At 33.2% G+C, this 21,889-nt stretch overlaps 1 protein-coding gene across 1 annotated transcript in view; it reads right to left on the minus strand.

Moving 5' to 3' along the window:
* Positions 1-19,481: 19,481 nt before the first annotated feature.
* The window catches only part of LOC142978792 (zwei Ig domain protein zig-8-like), an 88,551-nt gene continuing 86,143 nt past the window's right edge, over positions 19,482-21,889 (minus strand). The window contains exon 7 of the mRNA XM_076123363.1: positions 19,482-20,769. Coding sequence (XP_075979478.1) covers positions 20,522-20,769 — 248 coding nt within the window. The 3' untranslated portion in view covers positions 19,482-20,521. The remainder of the gene's footprint in view (positions 20,770-21,889) is intronic.

Genomic DNA, 21,889 nt, shown 5'->3' on the forward strand with positions numbered 1-21,889 from the left:
ACTAAGAACTGGCACTGATTTCAACCAAGACAGCTGAAATGGTATGTTCTAAATTTTATTTTATTACGGATTTCATGTCGTAAATTATGGTCACTAGCTGAACCTCGGACTTAAGTAATGAGATGCTGAAATTCAGTTGCGCTCAGGGGTAAAAGCATCCTTTAGTGAACGTATCTGTATCTAACTAACTATCTACTACTCTTACCAACAAATACAAAACAAACAAGTCGGTGACCAGATAACTCAGTTTTTATTCTTTTAATACCAATTCTCAACAAACCGCAACATTAACTTTACACTACATCCAAGTCAAATTGTTAATACCCGCAAAATGAAACGGGAACATTCTATTTCTGGTCCAAAAACATTTTAAAACGGAATTATTATTGGAGTTACGTACAAAAATGGTTGTTTTCGTTGTCCAAGACCGCTCCGGGGGAAATTGAAGCGAACACAACAGCAGTTTCAGTGTGACAACGTTCTAGCTGCACAATGCAATGACACTATTCTGTGCTTATTGCCCGGTGAGCGCAAGTTGCACACTCATTGCTATTCCAAGACCCCTTTATGAAGGCGAAAATGTACTATAAAGAGTTCCGCTTGATTTCATTTGCGAGTATATTGTTTAATCAGATTTCTGCGGTCAGTAGCTTTTATTCGCGATGTCGTTTCAATTTTTTTATTAATTTTCAGTGTATGTGAATTGCGATAAAATATCTAGGGAAGTTTTATTGTTACCCTGCTATTCTTCATTAGTATATTGTGATGACAAACAAATATTAGTTGATCTGAAGTTCCTATAGAATAAATAGATATTTTTCCTAAAACATTATCATCAACATTTGTCATCGTCATAATCTGGTAAGGACTAAAAATGTATTCAAATAAAAACAACCTCATCCTGCCTGTTCTAAGACTTTCGTTTTTAATCCCCGGAAACGCCATTTACAAAAATCTGTCTCAAGTTCGATAACGCAATTAGTTTTTAGTCGAACTGTATGTGGCACGTTGTTACGACAGTTGAAACAGAGGGAGTTAAACTCATCTGAAATGTCAGGCTGTGCGCTTTGATCACGCGATCAAAGCTGCTAACAAATCACTCGCTGTTGAAAGACACGGCGTAAATTACAATCGAGGCACGCTTTCCACGTGTTTTTGTTGCTAGTCGTTATTGGGAACTTTAATTGAGTTTTAGTACGAAACAATCTAATTTATTAACATTTTTAAGTTTAGCATTAGAGGTAAGTAATCCTGTTAAATCCTTAAGGTTAAGCTTAAAAGCACTGTTAGGAATATATTTATGTAGGCATCGCAATAAAACGAGATATGTCATATTTCTAACGATAAGTATTTTACTACAGGTAAATAAGTACCAAGTATTTTTTTAAGACTTTGTTGTTAAAAAAATAAAACTATTTCTTTACTTCAAAATTTCGTGTTGCCTGACCTATAGCTAATATTGTATGAGGATTATTACTAAGAAGACCTAACATATTTACCTCGATTTTCGTATGAAATTGCGTCTTCAACGTGCATACAACTTGGAAACCAAACAGCAGCATTCAAAACACATAGAATCCAAAAACAATCAACCAGCTTATCCCACTAATGGTTCCAAGAATTCCCTTGAAGGCTGTGTTGTTCTCTCGTGTCACTTACAAACATCGCCGCGCCGATGCTTGCATTCAGGTCAAAGGCATTTCACACCCACTGAGTGTTATTAAGACGTCAAGAGGAAGCTTCTAGACTTCAAACTTCGAGTGATAGAACAATTTGAGCTGTTTTTAGTACTACTTTGTGGTACTCGGTGTGTGATGGTTTCGGTGCATGATGAATGGAACTGGTTTCTTTGGTATGACTTGTGTCTTATATTGCTAATACTTTATCGGATGACTAAATAGGTATGTGATAGCTTACCAGACTGAAATGTCTGCAAAATGTTTCCGCTAGTCGTCAAAGTTGTGTGATGAATCTAATTTCAACGCAATATCACAATACCTAAATCAGGTTATTTATGAATGTATATAAAGATATTTGTCTAATATTTAAAAAGAGTTTCTTTCTTTCATTTTTGATTTTTGCAAATTTAATTATTCTCTCAGCTGCAGTTTACATGAGTCTACATCACGAAAGACTACAGAATTCCATGCAACCTCAGTGAACCTTTCATATCTACACTAAATATTGTATCAACAACATATTATAATACATGTAGATCAATAGCCGTCCCCAGTTTCAACCGTATTACTCCCAGCAATAATTATTCGCAACACTATCCCTCGCAACTCATTAAAACCATATCAAATTGTCAATAGCAGCATAATATGATACCGGGTACTAATTAATTATCGCAATTAATACAGCTAACACTTCAGTACATTATATAATTCACTTGGGAAATTATTAAGACGCCATTGCGGTAGTGCAACGTATTTGCATAGACGTAACATGCCAACCGTTATGAGTATTATGTTATGATTGAGGAAGACGGTACTGCTTGTGTTTGACGTAAGCTGGCTGTAAAATCAGCGATTTTATGTACAGATGCGTCGTTTGTTCGAAAATTGGACGTCGGCTGCGTTTTATTGCAATTTTAGATTGAAATGTGGTTCCTATTATTAAAAAGCGATGTTCTACGGTCATTACAGTAACAATCAAGTTTTTGATTGGTCTTAATATTTCTAAAATACATAAAAAAATAGTTTTTAAACAAGTTGGTAACGTTTAAAATTGTTCGTAGAGTCTGCTACGACCGTAGCACATTGCGTAGATGATGCTACACACGTAGCTTGTGGCTACGAATACAACAGCAGTTTGCTCTTGCTTTGCGTTTTTATTAAACGCTTATATGTACGCTAAATTTGTGTTACCATAACTATTAGTCAGAGTAAACTGCATGAAATTTGGCAGTAACCATTCTCCAGCGTGGGGAATTAGATACAAAATTGTGTGTTTGAACATTTCGTGGTTTAGTGTAACACTGTGGTTCTGCACTCCTATTATCGTCTAATTTTGTTTAAATTTATATGCACTGCGTAATCGCTGTTAAGTCTGTTTAATGTGTAATTTATCTGTTTTTATCTAAACCTAGGTTTTAATTTACTAACAAACATTACCTTAGACATATTTTACGAAGGGTCCATTAAAGTTACGTAAACCTTAAACCGAGTTTTATTACTCGAAAATATCGTCTTGAACTGCATGTAACAAAACCAAACATATTCTGTGAGTTTCATTTCGTATCGGGTACAACAATATCCAATACTACAAACAACATACACATATAAAGCGTTTTCAACAACAAAAGTCAATACACAAACACGAATATCAAGACACAAATACTTACCGTGAACCGATACTCTGTGTTATTCTTTAATCTTATCCGAATATCGGTGGAACATGCACGCGAACACAGTGTATAATATAAGCAGTATGGAAATATGAACAGACGCTCGAAATTTCAACAAGAATTCAAACAGGACAACGCAGTGCTGTATGTCACTTACACATATTTCTATATTGCACAAATCTATAAATGTCAAAATTTCTGTTTGAACAAAGTCAAATCTAGCACAAAAACTAGTCTTTTCGCGCCGGGAGAAGTAGAATTTTACGAATATAAAATCAACGAACACAAAGTAAAATCATACAAGATAATATTTTTTTTTAGTCAAATCTTTGCTGCATGTTATATAATCTAACTCACAACTTCTACAAGTAGTGGCAGCGACGTGGTAAACCATCACGGATGTTAGTTATCAATACGTTTTTGCTAGTTTCCATACTGCTACTTTTACACTGTGACGTAACGTATCCGTTATCGATACGGGTTTGCTCCGAAAATTTTGCCACTGAAAAGTTCGGTGTAACCAAAGTGCATGCACCATTTACCGACCATGTTTAGAGTTGGAGATACGATCGTGTTCTTGTCACTGTTTGGTATTGGTTATAGAGGAGCTATGGTAAACTGTGCAGTTTGAGTGCCTTTGTTACGGAAATTTATTGACAAACGTTGTTGTTATTTGTAAGTTTTGCTCGTAGTTTTCTTATTATTATCTTTCTATTTCTTTGAAATTAGGCGTTCTGAGACAGACATAAACCAAGACAAAGCGTTAAGTATAAGAGACACCCAATGACCGCAGGTTTTAAGTCACTTTTTCTTTATGTCCTGGCACAACTGCAGCATTAAATAATAAAGATGTAAAAAAACCTTTCCGATTTTGGCACATTACTGGATCAAATCTTGTTAGTTCTACAAATTTAAGGCTTGTTTTACAACTTATTAATATAAAAGTTTCAAATAACCTATCTGCTTAATAAAATAAGAACTGTAAAAATTCCACTTGAAAAGCTATCTTTTATATATTTATTGCTGTCGAAACCGGGTCTTAATATGAATATAAACCCTATTAAAATGATGGCATGCCTATTGTAGTAGAATCAAAAGCACCGACACGAAATTTTATAATCCTAGTTACTATCTACATGTAGATTCAAGCTAAGTTTACATCGAAACTTACACTAGTTACAAGCGTCCATATAAGCACGTATCCTCGCTAACCGCGCAGTAAATCATAAGCAATTATCTGGGTATGAATATATTCTGTGGTTAAGAGACCACCTGCAGAGTCATGGTTCTAGTGCTGTATCATCCATCTTTAGGTAATGTAGATTATTATACTGATTAATGGTTTCAATAAATGTATGGTTTAGGAAGCAAAAGTTAAGTAACATTTGATTGATATGTTGAAAATATGCAGAGATCTCGGGTTCAAATCTAAGGTCAAGCCGCAAACACTTTTCAGAGAGCTATCTTTAATTTATCAGAGATTGTCTAGAGTCAGGAAGTTAAGGTCGATGACCTCCGTGTCTCGGTGAACACGTAAAGCCTTTGGTCCTGCGCCTGACCTCTCACTGGTCGTGTCGGATACCCGCCCTACCGGACTAAGAGTAAGGCAATTAGAGAATTTATATCGCTTTCTTCCAAATAATCATACAGGCATATATGTTATTTACGGGACTTCTGTACAATAATCTTGTATTGAATTACATTTGTGTAAATAAGAAACTTGACTGTAACATTTTTTATTTGTTTTTGTAATATTCTGGTATTTACGCGGTTTGTATTACGCCATTATAACTTCTATTGTTACGTATTACTGGAGAAAACGATACAAATAAAATGTTGTGTGCGAACATAGATTGGAATTTTCATTTGCGCAGTAAAATATTTTATTGTATTGCCATCGTAAATATTATATTCGTGTAGAAATAATTTCTGCTAACATAAGACAGATTGGTATTACGACTAGTCTGTAATCTGAAAAAAGATTCTGGTCATGAGAATTGCTTGTTCTCAGTTTATAACCTCTGCAATAAATTAATATAGAGATATACAAAGGGGCGGTTTTTTTACAACTATTGAATACTAGCTAACCCGCGCAACTTCGCTTGCGTCACGTAAGTGAGAATGGGTAATAATTTTCCCCATTTTTGTAACATTTTTTACTGGTGCTCTGCTCCATTTGGTCGTAGCGTGATGATATATTATAGCCTATAGTCTTCCTCAATAAATAGTCTATCTAACACTGAAAGAATTTTTCAAATCAGACCAGTAGTTCCTGAGATTAGCGCGTTCAAACAACCAAACAAACGAACAAATTATTCAGTTTTATAATATTAGAATAGATTTACAGTCGCGGAATGTTGTATAAAAAGGAGGTTCAACGTACCTCAAGAACAATGACGACATAAAAGAAGTTCTTAAACCAAATTAAAACAACTCTTAAGACCTCATTATGTTTCCGAAAAAAATGCTATGTTTCGGTTCAATTTTATTGGAAAATAATTTCTTACTTTATAATTGTACACAGAAACAAATAACGAACGTGACTAAAAGCCTTAAACAATACACCATTACACCGTAGCTTAAAGACAGCACCTGTGAAGACTTTATTGTACAACGCTATTAAAACGTTATTGTTAGTACTACCTTCGTAAATTAACTTGCACTAAATTTACACTTAAATGCTTACTCAGACACTTGTGGGCGTCACTTGCTTGCAACTTAATAATTTTGAAGGGATTTGTGTAGAGTGAAAACTTTCAGTTGGAACATCTTCACTGTTTTAACCACCAAATTTTATGACGTCATAATGCATTTTATCGGTCTAAGTTCGCGGGATAAAATATATTTTTTTGTTTTATTTTCAACGTATTCAATACATTTCCTTCAGATTTTCGTTTTTTATTTAAAAGCGGTCTTTCATGTCGTACTTTATAGTTTTGCGTATGACTGATGAACACTAGTAGGATTAATAAACTACAAATAATTATGAGAACTTTATAAAAAAACATACAAAAAAAAATCTGAATAAAATCTTAACATTTCAAAACCGACATACCTAGCTAGAATTATAATATTGTTACGCAACTGACAGCCAACATTTCGCTACAAAAAGTAGTCGGTGTGCATTTCCATAAAGTTTCAAATTAAGAGCATTCATTGAAGCATGCATGCTCCGACTGCGAATTTTACAGAACATTAAGCTCTTTAAGTTCAACTGCTACTGTATTAGCCCGCTTCATGCCGAATGTAAGCCACGTACTCTCCGTCTAAGTAATTTTAAGGCAAACTTTTTCTTAGTTACGAGTAGTGACATTTTATTTTTGTTGTGAATTTAATGTGAGATTATTACGTTAAAATTATTTCGTTATTATGATATTACTAAAGAATTAGTTTGTTTATCTATAGACCCATCCACTTATACGTAATTAAATATTGAATCAATTGCAAAACAGATTATTCAATGTAAATTTTTTTCTAGTGACTGTGACGCTTCAAATAAAAACCATGAATTTTACATTTGTAGTACCATCTTATTCGGGTTTCGTTTCGCTTGATACATGTTATAACCGTATAAAAGCTTCACATCCACGAAACAATAACACTAGAGTACAAGATAATAACGAATTAGTTCTAATAAATCAACGCAGTCATTTTCCCAACCACAAATTTGGCGAGCGTAGACGCAAAGGTATCCCTTTATCTCGCGTCGTTAACCATACTCAATAGTCCGGCAGTTAAGATATTACGGAGAACATTTATATATGTATCAACTGATATGTATACGTATATGTCAAATTTATGACCCCCGATTTGGGTTGCGTAGACGTGACGAAGCAAATTCGCTAGAAATTTCTTAGGCCTTACGATCAGATTTATTAAGTAATTTCCATTCTAAGTCACACGCAAAGGCCGGAGTTGTAACTTTGTATGGTCTCGGAGTAACATATGTATATTGATGTTTTTATGTTACACATCATTTTTTTATCCTTAGTGACAGCCGTAACTAATTTGAAATATGAATGGTTCATAAATAATGAATTTGCATTAAAATCAATTTTGTGCGTTTAAATAATTACTCATGATTTTAAACAGTCTATTATTTGAATATGATTGACGATAAATTATTATTCTAATAACATAAAATAATTATCTGTAACCTGACCATCCATTTACGCTACACTGATTTATTTTCGATTCACCGTTGCAGTAAAATGAATAAATATTTGCGAGACGAAACTAGTTTATCAAAACTTAGTTCAAAGCAAATGAAAGTGTTTGTCATACTTTGCTCTAAACAAATTGAGTTACATCATAGAAAGCTCTTAAAGTCTATTACAGTAATTAGATATCCTAGCTTGTGGTGAAACACTAGACTGAATTAGAAAATATAATAAGACTTTGCACGACTTACCTAAAAGTAAACAGCATTTTTAATAAAATATTTTAATATTATTTATATCAAGATGGCTTTCATCAAGGATTGAAGAGGTTAATGTATCTGCTGAAGCATTAACTGTAAAATTGCTAAGTTTGCTTGAGGTTCTAGAAGAGCGCAACAGTAGATGACTATCCCCAGCATGGTTTTACACTATCAAAGTGAAGAGAAAAATACTGGCAGTTCTGATAAAACTGTCATGAAGATGATAGTACAGCTAATGAAAATAGAATCACATTGTTTTTTTTCTACGCACATACCTTTTTTCAGTTGACGACTAGTGTACGTTAAATTAATAGCTATGTTTCAGTACATTGCTGCTTTGACGTATCGTGCTTATCATTATAATCTAAAGGAGAAGACAATGCAACAGCATGGTAGCTTTCAAATAGTATTCAACTGAGATACGTGATAGCCCCCCTGGGCCGCTTTAATTGGTTGTAGCTCTGGCTTTAGAACAATACATATATGTATAGTTTGGTTTTATTGCATCTACGAAAATAAATTGTTAAAAAATGGGAACAAAATGCTGCAATGTAATAGCGTGTAAATCAAAGTTTTGTGTATATTTTTATTAAAAATACCTCCACCATTTACACATCACTATAGTATGATGAAAACCGATAAAATTCAACCGGATTGTCCACAGCTATACAGCCTATATGGGCTTAGTTTTGAGTGGTTTTAGAGTACGTAGTGACGTACTTCCTGTAGCGACAGACTAAGCGGCAGTTATTTTATAGAGGCAAAAAAATAGCCGAGCCAGCAGTGAAGCCGTTAGTACGAATCGGCTGCAATTTTGCAAGATTTAGCCTATATTTTGTTCCGGTCAAATCCGATAAAAACGTCTCTGTATTTTGCTAGTGATTTATCTAACCTGTGTGTCTCTAATAGCTAGCTAGTCTATCCAAATATTTACAATCATGAATAGTTTAGCCTATCATAACCAGAAACAGGCAATAACGAAAAGTCAGTTTCAAATGGCGTTCAAAACTATATGAGACTGAAGTTGACTTAAGTTTAGCAGAAAATGGATGTGAGTATTGGCCATTAAGTAACGTAGCAGAGGCTCTGGTGGTTTCTTCATAATAAAATATTTGCGTTTTGTGACCTATGTTTTAGTTTCGTTTCAGATATTTAATATGATATTATCTGGGTGCCCATAAAACTCAGGACAAACTTACAAAAAGTATGTTTGATTCTCCTCTAACATACTTTTTAAAGGTCAGTTTTACAGCTGCATATGTGCTAAATAACCTATTCTATAGATAAAATGACAGAAAAGGTCTGATACGATCACAATGAAAAAACTGTCAAAATTCCGCTTTGTAAGTAAATTCTTTTAAAAGTAAAGAAATTTGTTATATTATGGCTAAAGAGTAAGTAATCTTCAAATTCATACATATTCATAAAATATCAAGCTTGCGATAACATTATAAGTATACGAATAAGTTATAATAACGTGCGTATGTATTTCTAAACAAAAGTTACATATATGTTCAAAAGTAAGTGCTTATAGACATAATAATGAGCCTTCTTGAGTTTGAAAATGCTAATTTTTGTGTGTTTGTTTGCAGATCACGTAAAATTTAATTGTAGATGAGTTTTTCATTACAAGAAATGCTTCTTTCATTATAGCTATATTATTATGTTTTAAATAATAGCTGCTCAATTTGTGTTTGTTTTTGCTAGGATCCTAGTCGATTTTAATCCAATAAACTCTACTCGTGTACCAATTTAGATAATCTAGAACAAACTAAAATACAAAGAGTTATAACTTGTTAAGATTCCTAAAGGTCAAACTCGACAACAACTTGATCAATTTTGATACATTTGCTCATAAATATAAAAGCTATTTTACTTTATAACCCTCAATAAGGTATTGACGAGTCTTGTTTGAAATGTTTGGTGCTGAAGGAAATTCAAAAACTTCAAGCATCCACAAACTTTGCTAGACACTAATTGCATCTGCTTACAAACTCGAATTTCGGCTTTTAACGAATATTACTCTTCAAGCTGTTCTCAAACATAGCAATTGCGAGAAAAATATTCTCATTTAAAAATATTTTTAGGCGCAGGCCACTTTACTGTGAAATTATTCTTTTCTTTTTACACCAGTCGACCGACGTCATTGTTTTTTTAAAGGCTAAAGGATAAACAGAAACGGTTTTTGTATTTTAATTAAGGTCACATTTTGCGAATTCAAAAGATAAATATGCGCTTATCATCATATTTGGGAATGTTTCCTTTTGGCGTTTTAAAAGGCCCGAATTGTCCCTGTCTAAACGATGTTATGACAATGCACGAATAGCGCAAAAACTCAAATAACCGATATATTTCAGGCGGTATTTCAATTTAATGACACTTTTTGTGCGTAGCCCGGGACATTATAAAGTCGCCATCAGTTGGCCAAAAATAATTTAAACTCGTGTTTGTTTATGCTCGCTTTTAGAACGTTTATTTATTTAGTTAAAACGAAAACATTTCTGTTGATAGCTGTCGTTTTAGGGATCTGATGGCATAGATTGATATATATTTGCTTCATACATAGATACTGGATAGGTTTTAAATCTATAATACGACGGTTAGTATATGTATTGAACAACACCCGACCCTGAATTCTCTGAACATTAAGCTTAGAAGTATCGCAATTAATTTAATTAAGATGTTTACTGGTATTAATATTTTAATCTTTGTTAACTAATACTTACGTATTCAAACAACTTGGCATAAACATTTCTGTGAGTCTAAAATAATAACCGTAACATTTAATGGTATATACAATAAAAGTCAACAGTAATCATAATTCACACCTGTTAATTGCAGCTTAATTCGAATCACATTGTTTATCTATTCAATTTGAAGTCATAACGATTCTGAAATCGATTAGTACAAACGTAATTATTCGATTAGAATTGTGCGAGTTTATGCGAGCTAGTTGCTATCACTATTTGAGGTTTAGGCGAGGTCTAAATGCAGGCTTACTGGGTGATACGGTTCACGAGCAAAAATTATGGGCAGTTAGTGCGAAGTAAATACTCGACGTTACCATTTGGTGTTTGTTAACACTCTAGCAGCGAAATGTTCGAAAATGAATTTGCTGTGGAAACCACACTGAACTGTAGAATAGAGGTGAATATATTTCCAACAGTGATTTACTGGTGTTTAGTATAAAATACTGGCTAACTTTTAAATTTCGTTCTACGCTACTTCACGTTAAATAAATCGTATTTTGAGAATAGGAATTCCAGCTAAGAAGAAAATAACACTGTTGAAAATTAATTTATTAAAAAAGTGCCTGCAAAAGTACCTACTTAGTATTTTCGTAATCTTGCAATAAGTAAAAACACATTCATTGGTAATAAATTGAGAAAGACAAAACTGAAAGTAAACGCTACTGTAGTTCAAATCTCTACAATCGGTACTATCGAATACGGAAAGCGTGACATTCAAATTGTGGCGCAAAAATAGGTTCTACGAAGTCCACTAGAGGCTCGGATTAGATTTTCATACAAAATTCCTCAATTCTCTACCACTATCGACTACCGACAACCGACCTGTCATCGAGAAATTTTGTATGAAAATCTAATCAGCGCCTCTAACGGGCGTCGTAGAAACTTTTTTGGCAATACATTCTAAATGTCAAAATTTCGATAGCTAGCCGGTTGCCGGTAGTCGATAGTGGTAGAGAATCGCGCTACTATTCAGTTAAATGCATCTATAAAACAAAATTAACGAAAGTCGTGTATCGTCGCTGTCCAAGTTGGATTGTTTATTTTAGAGTAAATCGCTTTCAATGCATGTTTATTTAGGAATTTGCTCGCTCGGCACTGTTGTATTAACAGTAATGTTATTGCGCACTTAATTTGCAGATACGTGCTAAATGTATGGTAATAAGTGATTTCCAATGATTTCAACTCAGCTTGGGTTTCACAACTACTGAATAAGCATCGATTAACTTGTCAGGAGTAATTTTAACTGACAGATATTTTTGTACATTTGCTGTACCCTTTATCTATCGAATAAGCTGGCCGAGAGAGTTCATATTAAAAATTGTTTGACGAAATAGCATACACATTTTTGAGCATGAAGTTAATTGTTTTAAAACTCGGCAGTCCCGTATCACAAAGCACTCCTTTGATATTTCAATGTGTCTCAAATAATAATTAGTGTGCTGCGTAGGTGTATAAGCAACAGTGATCTCAGGTATAAACGAAATATTATTACCTATATGCTTCATAAAAACAGAGCTCACATAATAATTCATAGCCAGGTGCGTTAAAAACACGTTATTCATACTTACGTAACGCTTCATAACAATGTAGGAGTTCAAGTGAGGCTACCGAACCCGCTTTCTATAATACTACTTATTTACTCTTACGAAGCATTTTTCCACGCCTCAGCTCCGATTATTCCTTACAAAGGAGCTTTTATCATTATTTTACTTCACGTTTCATTTAGTAGGTGGCTGGTAATCACGGGTGTCAGTGGGGATGATGAATCCCTTCCGCCTACGTTTTACTACCGCTAAGGTTCAAGTGAGTACAATATAAATAGCCATAATCAAGCGTAGCCATCATTTTTACGGTGCTACGAAGGTTCGTAGAGCGGTAAAAATGTTTGCTACGGAGGTTGATGTCTAGTTTCCATTTCGTAGCCGATAGATATCACTGTTGAGTACTAATAAAACGTTGCTCTACTTGACTTCTATGGGCACATTCGAATTCGTAGTGATATCACTTTTTTATCTTTCGTACTTTATTTCGATTAGGAAAAATAATTAAAGTGACAATGACGACACGTGTCTTTCTTCATTAATTAAAGTAAATTTCTAAATATAAACGGAAAATTTGTGAATCTTCAAATAGGTACTTAATTTAATGATAATATAAAATTTTATACGCAAAAAACTTGTTTCTAAAGGATAGCGAGTACGAACGACATGGGATATTGAGCGGGCAGTTTGAGCCAACCGTATACGTGCCACGCGTTTAAAAGGTTCTTTTGAACTTGTACTGAATAAAGACATTCTTGTCGTGATCGAGCGTCGTATATGAAACGCACTGCATTTTGTGTGACGGAAATAGTTCGTAAAAGTTAGTGCGAAAAGCGAAGATTTATTTTTAGGACAGGTTGCGTTGAACGAGTGAAAAATAGCGTGCTAGTTTCTTTGAAGAGATTTTTTGGTTTTGTTAAGGTTGATAAAAACAATAAGGTAACGTTGAGGCTACGACTGGCACTAGACCGTACAAGATAGCGTATTACGAAGTAAATCTGTAAACAAAAGTGTGTGGAATAGCGTACATCAAAACACAGTTTGAAGGTAGGCAGTGAAAGCATTAACACATTACAATACGTCCAGATTTTCTTTTGCTGCAAATTAATTCGTACTAGTGAATAAATTGATGGATAGCGTAAACTAAACTGAAACATACTCAGTATTTAAATGTTAAAATGTCAATCGTGATACAATGTAACTTAATAAAAGAAGACAGCAAGTCTCCGTTTAATCTAGTAGAAAGACAAAAAAAAGACCCGAAACATCCCCAAGTTTGTAAGAAAAATTTAATAAAAATCACCCAGCGCCCAAACCATACTTGTTAAAATATTGTTCGGTATTTATTATTATTTTTTCGGTCCCTTTCTCGTCAGAAAAGATAAGAGCGACGATGAAAGCTGAAAAGGGGTCGCAATCACAAAGGCGGACGAAATAATGACGTAAATTTTTGGCATTATTTTAATTAAAGGCTAATTTGCGACATTCACAAACCGGAAAATTACAATTTGTTGTGGAAATTTTTAGTTGAAAAAGAAATTCGTGAATTACCTGCTACTGTTGGTAACACAAAGGATAACGCTAATATGTGGTGGCCCGCGTATATACGCAATAAGAACAAAAGAGGTACGCTGTACGTAATTAAAAATGTATGTATTTTATTATTTCGAAAGAGGTTTTTGCTTGTTTTGTTTTTGCTTGTCTCTTGACAAAATATGGTGCGAAGGGCGGTTTTTTATTCAATTATTTTGAGTTACAACCAGGAATTGAAATAATACAAACAAACACAGAAATGTAGAAATGTTTAGTTAATAGGCGATAGGGAAGTAAATATGCAACGTTATCGTAATATATTTGGGTATTAGGTTTTCGGCGTAAAACAAAATACTATGCGAAATCGCAGGCAATCGTGTGACAAGATGTATGCACTTGCATTAAACAAGAAGAGTTCTTAATTATTTTCCTATTGTAACAAAACTTGATGTTAATCATCTACTAGATGATTCTCTTTTAGACCATTGAAAAGTACTCTTCCAAGAAGGTATTTGTAACCTTCGTACATTTTCCCTTAATTCGACAAAGCAAAGTAATTCTTCTTTTCCGTTAAATTAAATGAAAAGTAAAACAAATTACAGGCGTTTGTTTCGTGTCGTATAAAAAAGTATCTATCCGTGATCCTATCGAGAGTTCAAGGTAACGGAATAAAAAATACAAAACCTCGAATTCAACGAAACAAAATGTCGAGTAATTTCCTTTTGTATGTACAAGTGTTTTTCTGACTATTGAGTGAATAGGCTCACGTATAATGAATATAAGTAATATCTCTGATAAGTACTTCGTAATGTTAAGTCATTTGTGACGCTGTAGGCCTGTTTGTTTTTTGACGAGTTTCGGTAACATAATTGTGTACATTCAAGTATGGATATATATGGAATTTTTTTTTTACTTTTCCTAGAACCGGTATGACTTGGCCTTTCATCCTGTCTCAGATTATCGTTGAGTTTTGGGACACCCTGTATATCTAAAACCAGCCGTTAAATGCTTTATGGATAGCCTAAGTACTAAAACATTTTATATCTAATTTATTTACTGTGGGTATCCATATCTAACGGAAGTAGTTTAAATGACATTACTTGACAAAAAATACAAATAAATGATTTCGGTGAAAAGACCAAATTCCAAAAAATCCTTTGTTAAAGAGCAGTTGTAATGAATCAGCTTATTGAGCGATAGAATTTAATACAATTCTATAGCTTTGAGAGGAAAAACCCGGAAATTTTATTCCGAATAGTATTATTGAGAATTTTATTATTTTTGACTATGTATTTGAATATAATCAACAATATGACATGTGTTCGCACTAGAACTGCAAAGCTCAGCAGTTGGAGTGACCTTTAAACAAAATAATCATAAAAAAATGTATACTACAGAAAAAATACTTTGTAGTAGTAAGGCGTGGCAACGTCCCGTTTATCTCCTTTATACTTTAAGACACCTGAATTTACACGGCGAAGCTACCTGAAAATGATCGCAAAGACACTTAGGTACTATGTCGGATTACCAAAGAAAATTCGTTTAAGTAAATAAGGAAAGGAGATCGCTCAACTATTACTGCGACGCATTTTTCTTTTGTTCATTTGCTTACGAAGATGATTGCCCAATGAAATGTGCCCTTGGGACATCTTGAAGATTTTCTTGTATTCTACTTAGGCCCTCCCAAGAGACGGGCGTATTTGTTTTATCCAAGTTTATCCTGTTAATCGACAAAAGGGTCAACTTGAAAACAACTCGATTTATTGAGCCGGTGCTCGAGTTACGGCCGGTGAATTAAAATTTCTAAGTAAATCAGTGATATCGACACGTGTTTTGTGGTCGTTTGATGAAAGAGGTATTTTAATCCTTTGTGTTTTCGACACTAGAGTGCTTAGATTTAAGGTAGAGTGGATGTAGAGCCGTTGAGGTATTTCAGGTTTAATTATTTTCTAGCAACAAACTTTATGTTCGCGGTTGGTAATAATGTAATGCGTGCTGGTAGTGAAATTTTAGTGCGGTCACGATTTATTAAAACCGAGCACGGTATGGCGGCACTCTCCCATGTTTTTATAGTTTGAGGAAATAAAAGTCACCCACCGTTACACTTAACATTCGAGTCGACTCACGCTAGAACGTTCTTATGTTAACAATGCTTATAAAACTGTTTCATCAGATTTGAGATTTTTATCATAAAGGTCCTCGGCGCTATTGGAATGTAGGAAGCTATAGATTTGTATGCCTAATTTTCTAAAAATATCCTTCAATAGGATTCGGACAAAAGATAATTTTTGTATTACTTGATATAGTCAGATGGGCGAGAATACTCGTTTGTCACATCTCTAGCTGACGGAGAAAACTTAAATATCATACTAAATGTTGTATTTGTAAGCATAACTAAAATACAACGTATTCCTATAAATATAATGTTATACCTCCATAAGGTATTTAAGTAGAAATGCACGCGCACGTAGCACTAACATAGTGCGCTCCCGGTGTTTGAAAGTGCCTAACTTTTAATATTAGTAAACGGTTAGTATCCAAAATATTAATAGTTAGAGTTCTGAATGTTACGATGTATTTTAATAAAACCTTTTAGCTTTGTAATGTCTGTTGTTTATTAAATATTCAGTCTCAAAACTAACCCAAGATCGAGAAAAAAGGAGTTCAATAGGACAAGAACATGCCTGGGATGAATCAGGTGACTGTTGTAATAACTATCAGACTGCTATGCCATCAAAAACATTCTGTAAAAACCTCAAGTCTCGCCGTAAAAAGTTGTGAGATCTATATAATACCAAGTCGATTAATCTACTTAGTCTCTACTTAAAGGTCCTTCTGTCTTAAGTTATTACGTATGTTATTATCATGCCAATTTTTAAAAAAATACCTCTGAAACAAATAGACCGACCTGGCCATCGCATGATTTGATTATTAGTATGTATCACACTACACAGCACGACGAGAAGTTAATGCTCTTGAAATGTTAATGGCGAATTTGTGTTTTCTTGCGATGACCAAGTCGATCTATTTGTTTTAAAGGTATTTTTTTTAATTGGCATGATAATAACATACGTAATAACTTAAGACAGAAGGACCTTTAAGTAGAGACTAAGTAGATTAATCGACTTGGTATTATATAGATCTCACAACTTTTTACGGCGAGACTTGAGGTTTTTACAGAATGTTTTTGATGGCATCTCACTTCTTTTTGTAGAGCGAACATAAGTCCAATTTGTATGGAAAGACGTTTTTTTTTTCATAATTCAACATATTTTCCTATGGGAATGTTGTTCAGTTTCATGGGCTAAACACCCTTACCCACCCTATATCCCCTCCCGTTATGCCTCATATAGTAGGTACCTATTTACACCTATTTATTTTATTTTCTACAGAAATAATAATTTAATTCATTAACTGCAAATGTAACCTTGTAATCTTATACATTTATATGGGATTACAAAGTTATTGTTGCAGTTGGTGTATTTAGAAAACTGGACCGAAATTAGAAAATATTACATTTTTCCCATGATTAAGACACTAAACCCTATTTGTATTCTAAATTTTAAGCGTCTAAGTCTGCTAGAAGTACCTTAGACTTTTGATGATCGGTGAGTCAGTGAGTCAGTGAATCAGTGAGTGACAAAATTCAAAATTTTAACAAGTTGTCATTCTTAAACTACTGGTTCAAATTGACTGAAATTTTAAATATACCGTGTTTATACAATGACTAATTAGTTGCTGAAAATCCAGGCTTCTTGTTTTATCCACAACGAAATTATAGGGGTGTCAAAATAGCCCGAATTGCTTCGAGAAAAGGATGTTACGGTCGTGCCGCTTTTTTTTGCTCGACTTGCGGGGGCACTTCCGTGCCCCCAGATATACAGGGTGTGGCGTAAATAATGGATAATCCTTTACCAGCGGATGGGCGACAACCCAACTGATCTAAATATCAAAATTTACATCGGGCACAAGTATCATAGTTTTTGAGATTTTCGCCATTTTGTGTGTTTTTTAAGAAAGCGCTTTAAGCTCGTTCTTTTTAATGCTGTGATCACAATTTAAGGCTTTTTTTAAATCCGTTTTTTGTAAATAAATCCTGAATAGATGTGCTATTGAATCTACAATCTTGTTTTGTTATTACTGCATGTTTTTTATTTAAATTATGCATTCAAAGTTGAATTTTATAATTTTTCACAACATTTGTGCAACTTTGAGCACTTGTGGTGAAAAAAAAATGTATGGTGGCTTTACTGCCCACGCCATAAATAATTTTTAAATTTTATTAGAATTCTAAATTGGTATAACATGCAGCATTAATCCCGATTATTGTCAAAATATTACAACGAACTTAAATTATTAACACTTTTGCCGGTCGACTAATTTTATTTTATCAGCGCGTTTAAGCTAAGTTTGCTTTAAAATATTCATGTCTATAGGGTTATTACACTATAAAAGATTATTAAGATGATAAAAAAGATTGGAACTGTGCTGCTTCTACCAAGTCTATTTCAAAATAATGTATTACAATTTGATGAAAAATTATTTTTTTGTCAACAAAGTAGTTTTCTTTAGATTTCTAATTATCTTTATTATTTGAATAGTATTTATGTTTTGTATTTCTTTTTTTTTTCAACACTGCACACAAGTGCTCAAAGTTGCACAAAGGTGTTGAAAAATTATAAAATTTAACTTTGAATGCATAGTTTAAATAAAAGACAAGTAGTAATAACAAAACAAGATATTAGGTTCAATAGCACATTAATTTAGGATTTATTTGCAAAAAATGTTGGCCATTATGTGTGTTTAAGAAAGCGATTTACGCTCGTACTTTTTGGTGCTGTGATCACAAATTAAGACTTTTTTTAAATCCGTGTTTTGCAATTCAATCCTGAATAGATGTGCTATTGAATCTAGAACGCGCTTAGCGTGAAAAAAATAAATTAGTCGACAGGCAAAAGTGTTAATAATTTAAGTTCGTTGTAATATTTTGACAATAATCGGGATTAATGCTGCATGTTATACCAATTTAGAATTCTAATAAAATTTAAAAATTATTTATGGCGTGGGCAGTAAAGCCACCATACATTTTTTTTTCACCACAAGTGCTCAAAGTTGCACAAATGTTGTGAAAGATTATAAAATTCAACTTTGAATGCATAATTTAAATAAAAAACATGTAGTAATAACAAAACAAGATTGTAGATTCAGTAGCACATCTATTCAGGATTTATTTGCAAAAAACGGATTTAAAAAAAGCCTTAAATTGTGATCACAGCATTAAAAAGAACGAGCTTAAAGCGCTTTCTTAAAAAACACACAAAATGTCGAAAATCTCAAAAACTATGATACTTGTGCCAGAGGTAAATTTTGATATTTAGATCAGTTGGGTTGTCGCCCATCCGCTGGTAAAGGATTATCCATTATTTACGCCACACCCTGTATATGATGTGTTTTAAGTATTAATTTTCGAGGAACAATAATATTTAAGAAATATGTACTACATTGGTATTAACAGTCTCGTAAAATTGTAAACGAAATTCTAAATATAGAATCTAATTATTACCTTATAAACATTAAACAAAATGGTAGCTTTATAATGACTTTTCTCACCTTTCATCACGTCGTCACTTCTAATAAAAACCACACACGTTGAGACATTCTTTGTCGTTGAAACCACAACGGGTTTTAAATTTACCTTAAATTGCTTCAGTCACGAGAACTGTGCTTTATTTTACTAAAAATATGGGAATCTCTTCAATATGTTAAAATCTAAAGAAAAAAATACGTAAGCGTTGAGAAAATACTAAGTTTACACGCTAAATTGAATTTGTTTTACATAAAAAATTACGCTATTATTCACTCAAAATGTTGAAAAGTAAACGACTTAATAACACGTAAAACGTATTTATTTGCAAACTGTATTTACAATTTTCTAATTTTTTTCAGACTTATTCCACTAAGACTTATATTAAAAGTTTAATGACATTTAGTTTCAGTTGGGTAATTATTTCGGTACAATTATAGTTATAGGAAAACAACATCGAGTCTATCATGTTTCCTTTAATTTTCGAAGAAAATATTATAAAAGAAATTACTTTTTACAATATATTTTTGAGGCGACTTTATACAAAGTGAGGCAGAATTGTCTTTTGTATTCCCTAGAGTAGTATGTTTAGCTGCCTCTATTAATTAAATGTAACTACACTGCAACTTCATTGATTTATGATTAACTTTATATTAATTACATTTGAAATTAAAATCTAATAATTATGCATGTATGAGCTGATTAATGAACCATGTATTCAATCAAAATTATTTTAATTGTATGCTACAAAATCAGAAACTGTTATAAAATTAATTATCATAATTGACATGTCAAATGAAAAAGTAATTACTATCTACGCTTGTTTTTTGATATTATTATTCATATTTTAACAAACTAATTCAACAAATTATTTTATTATAAAGTAGGAAAGAAACATTTACAAGAGACCTTAATATTGTCTAATGTCATAACAAATGTCTTTTTACAAATACATGCAAAATAATTCCATTATAAACTTTTTACATTGAAGTTCTAGTATGAAATTAAACTATTAGTTATTTGTGAGAAAGGTCTAACGCAGACTGCTTTGATAGATAGTGCACAATTAAAAAGAAATCGAGTCAATCTGTTCTATCCATTCTCACGTCTCAGGTTCTCACACCTACTTACTCATTCCTAGTAACTTAAGAATGATTGATGAATTTCTCTTTCTTTTTAATTCCACACACTAACAATAAGAAGCAGAGTAGTTAAGACCCAAAAGATACTTATTACAATAATTCGTTTCTTTATACGTCAGTTTGACTTAATCTAACTTTAAAAACTTAGGTAAGTGTCAATGCTATGCATTTAAGCAATAATATTAACATGACGTTCTACTGGTCATCTAGTGACAAATCGTCTAATGTAGTAATTGTTCCATAAAGGTTTGATTTTAGTTAGAAAATTTAAGAAAAACGCGTCCTGTAATAGTATCAGGATTTGTAAGATGATGTTCATGAAAGATCTTCTCGCGCAAGATCTGAAGGAGAGTAGAATCAATAACGGTAGAGGTGATATTCTGTGACCGTTGCTCTGCATGGCCGCCGGACGTTCTCCATTCACAACGTGAACCACCACCGAAGCCGAATCTATTACAAAAAAAATCAACTTGATATAACTTTAAGAGAGGAAATGAAAATGCAACGAAAGTGTCCCGCAACGGAAATTAAATCATACGTCAAAGATTTATTTGGATAAAAAACGGTAAAAAACCAGTGATAGACCGCCTTCCTATTTGCATGCCACCCGCGTAACGAAATAAGATTAGGTTTTTTTAAAAAAGAATTGTGTAAAATATATAAATGGGGTGTAAGGAATACAAATGGACGATAAGAACGCTGAGTATACAGTGAATTTGAACACGTTGATTCAGTACTTGAGGGGGAAAGGCGTGGAAAAAGACAAATGGTTTGAACACAGCTATAGACAGAGATGTAGTACAGTGTGTACAATGAAAAATGTAGGTGTGCCATAATTGACTGGCTGGAGGTCTGGAAGGGCAGTAGGTATAATTTTTATACCGTCCGTATGTCCCGTAGAATAAAAGTACTTTGTAAAGTAGCTTAGCTGTAAGCTTTTAGAAAAAAAAGCATGAAACAAAAGAGGGAGGATTAGCCGCTTTACTTACACAATAACTTCACTAAGGATTTTTTGCGCACTGCCTAATTAAACAGCGCTATAATTTCTGCTTTGTGTTTTCGTAAACAACGTTAAGGAGGGGCTTATGTTTACATTTTTGTTGACTTTCAGACAGTTTTCATCCTTTTTCCTCAAGCTTAGGGACCATTCACCTTTTGTTAAAAGTTGACCATCTGGGCGGACTTTAAATTATTTCAGTGTGCGTTTTACAAGCGTAACATACATTAGCACCATTTAGATGCAAATAAACCCCGTAGGAATTTTTGGAGCAGTTGCTTACGATATCATTATTTGGGTAAGTTGCTGGAGTAATAAGTAGATTACGTTTTAAATAATAAAACTAAAGTTATAGTTATTACATTCTTGACCTTCTTGGGAAACCTAAACTTTATTGGTCTGCAGACAATTAAAAAGGGTATTAGATATTATTAAATGTACGAGAACTAAAGCTACGCAGTATTGGAACATAACCTTCAACACTCGTTCTGGTAGTATTTATAGCAAGATGATCATCTTAATCATTGCGGTAACCGTGTTACAAAATGGAGTTTAAAATATAAAATAAAATGT

This window comes from Anticarsia gemmatalis, chromosome 15 (genome assembly GCF_050436995.1).
Source record: "Anticarsia gemmatalis isolate Benzon Research Colony breed Stoneville strain chromosome 15, ilAntGemm2 primary, whole genome shotgun sequence".
Lineage (NCBI taxonomy): Eukaryota > Metazoa > Arthropoda > Insecta > Lepidoptera > Erebidae > Anticarsia > Anticarsia gemmatalis.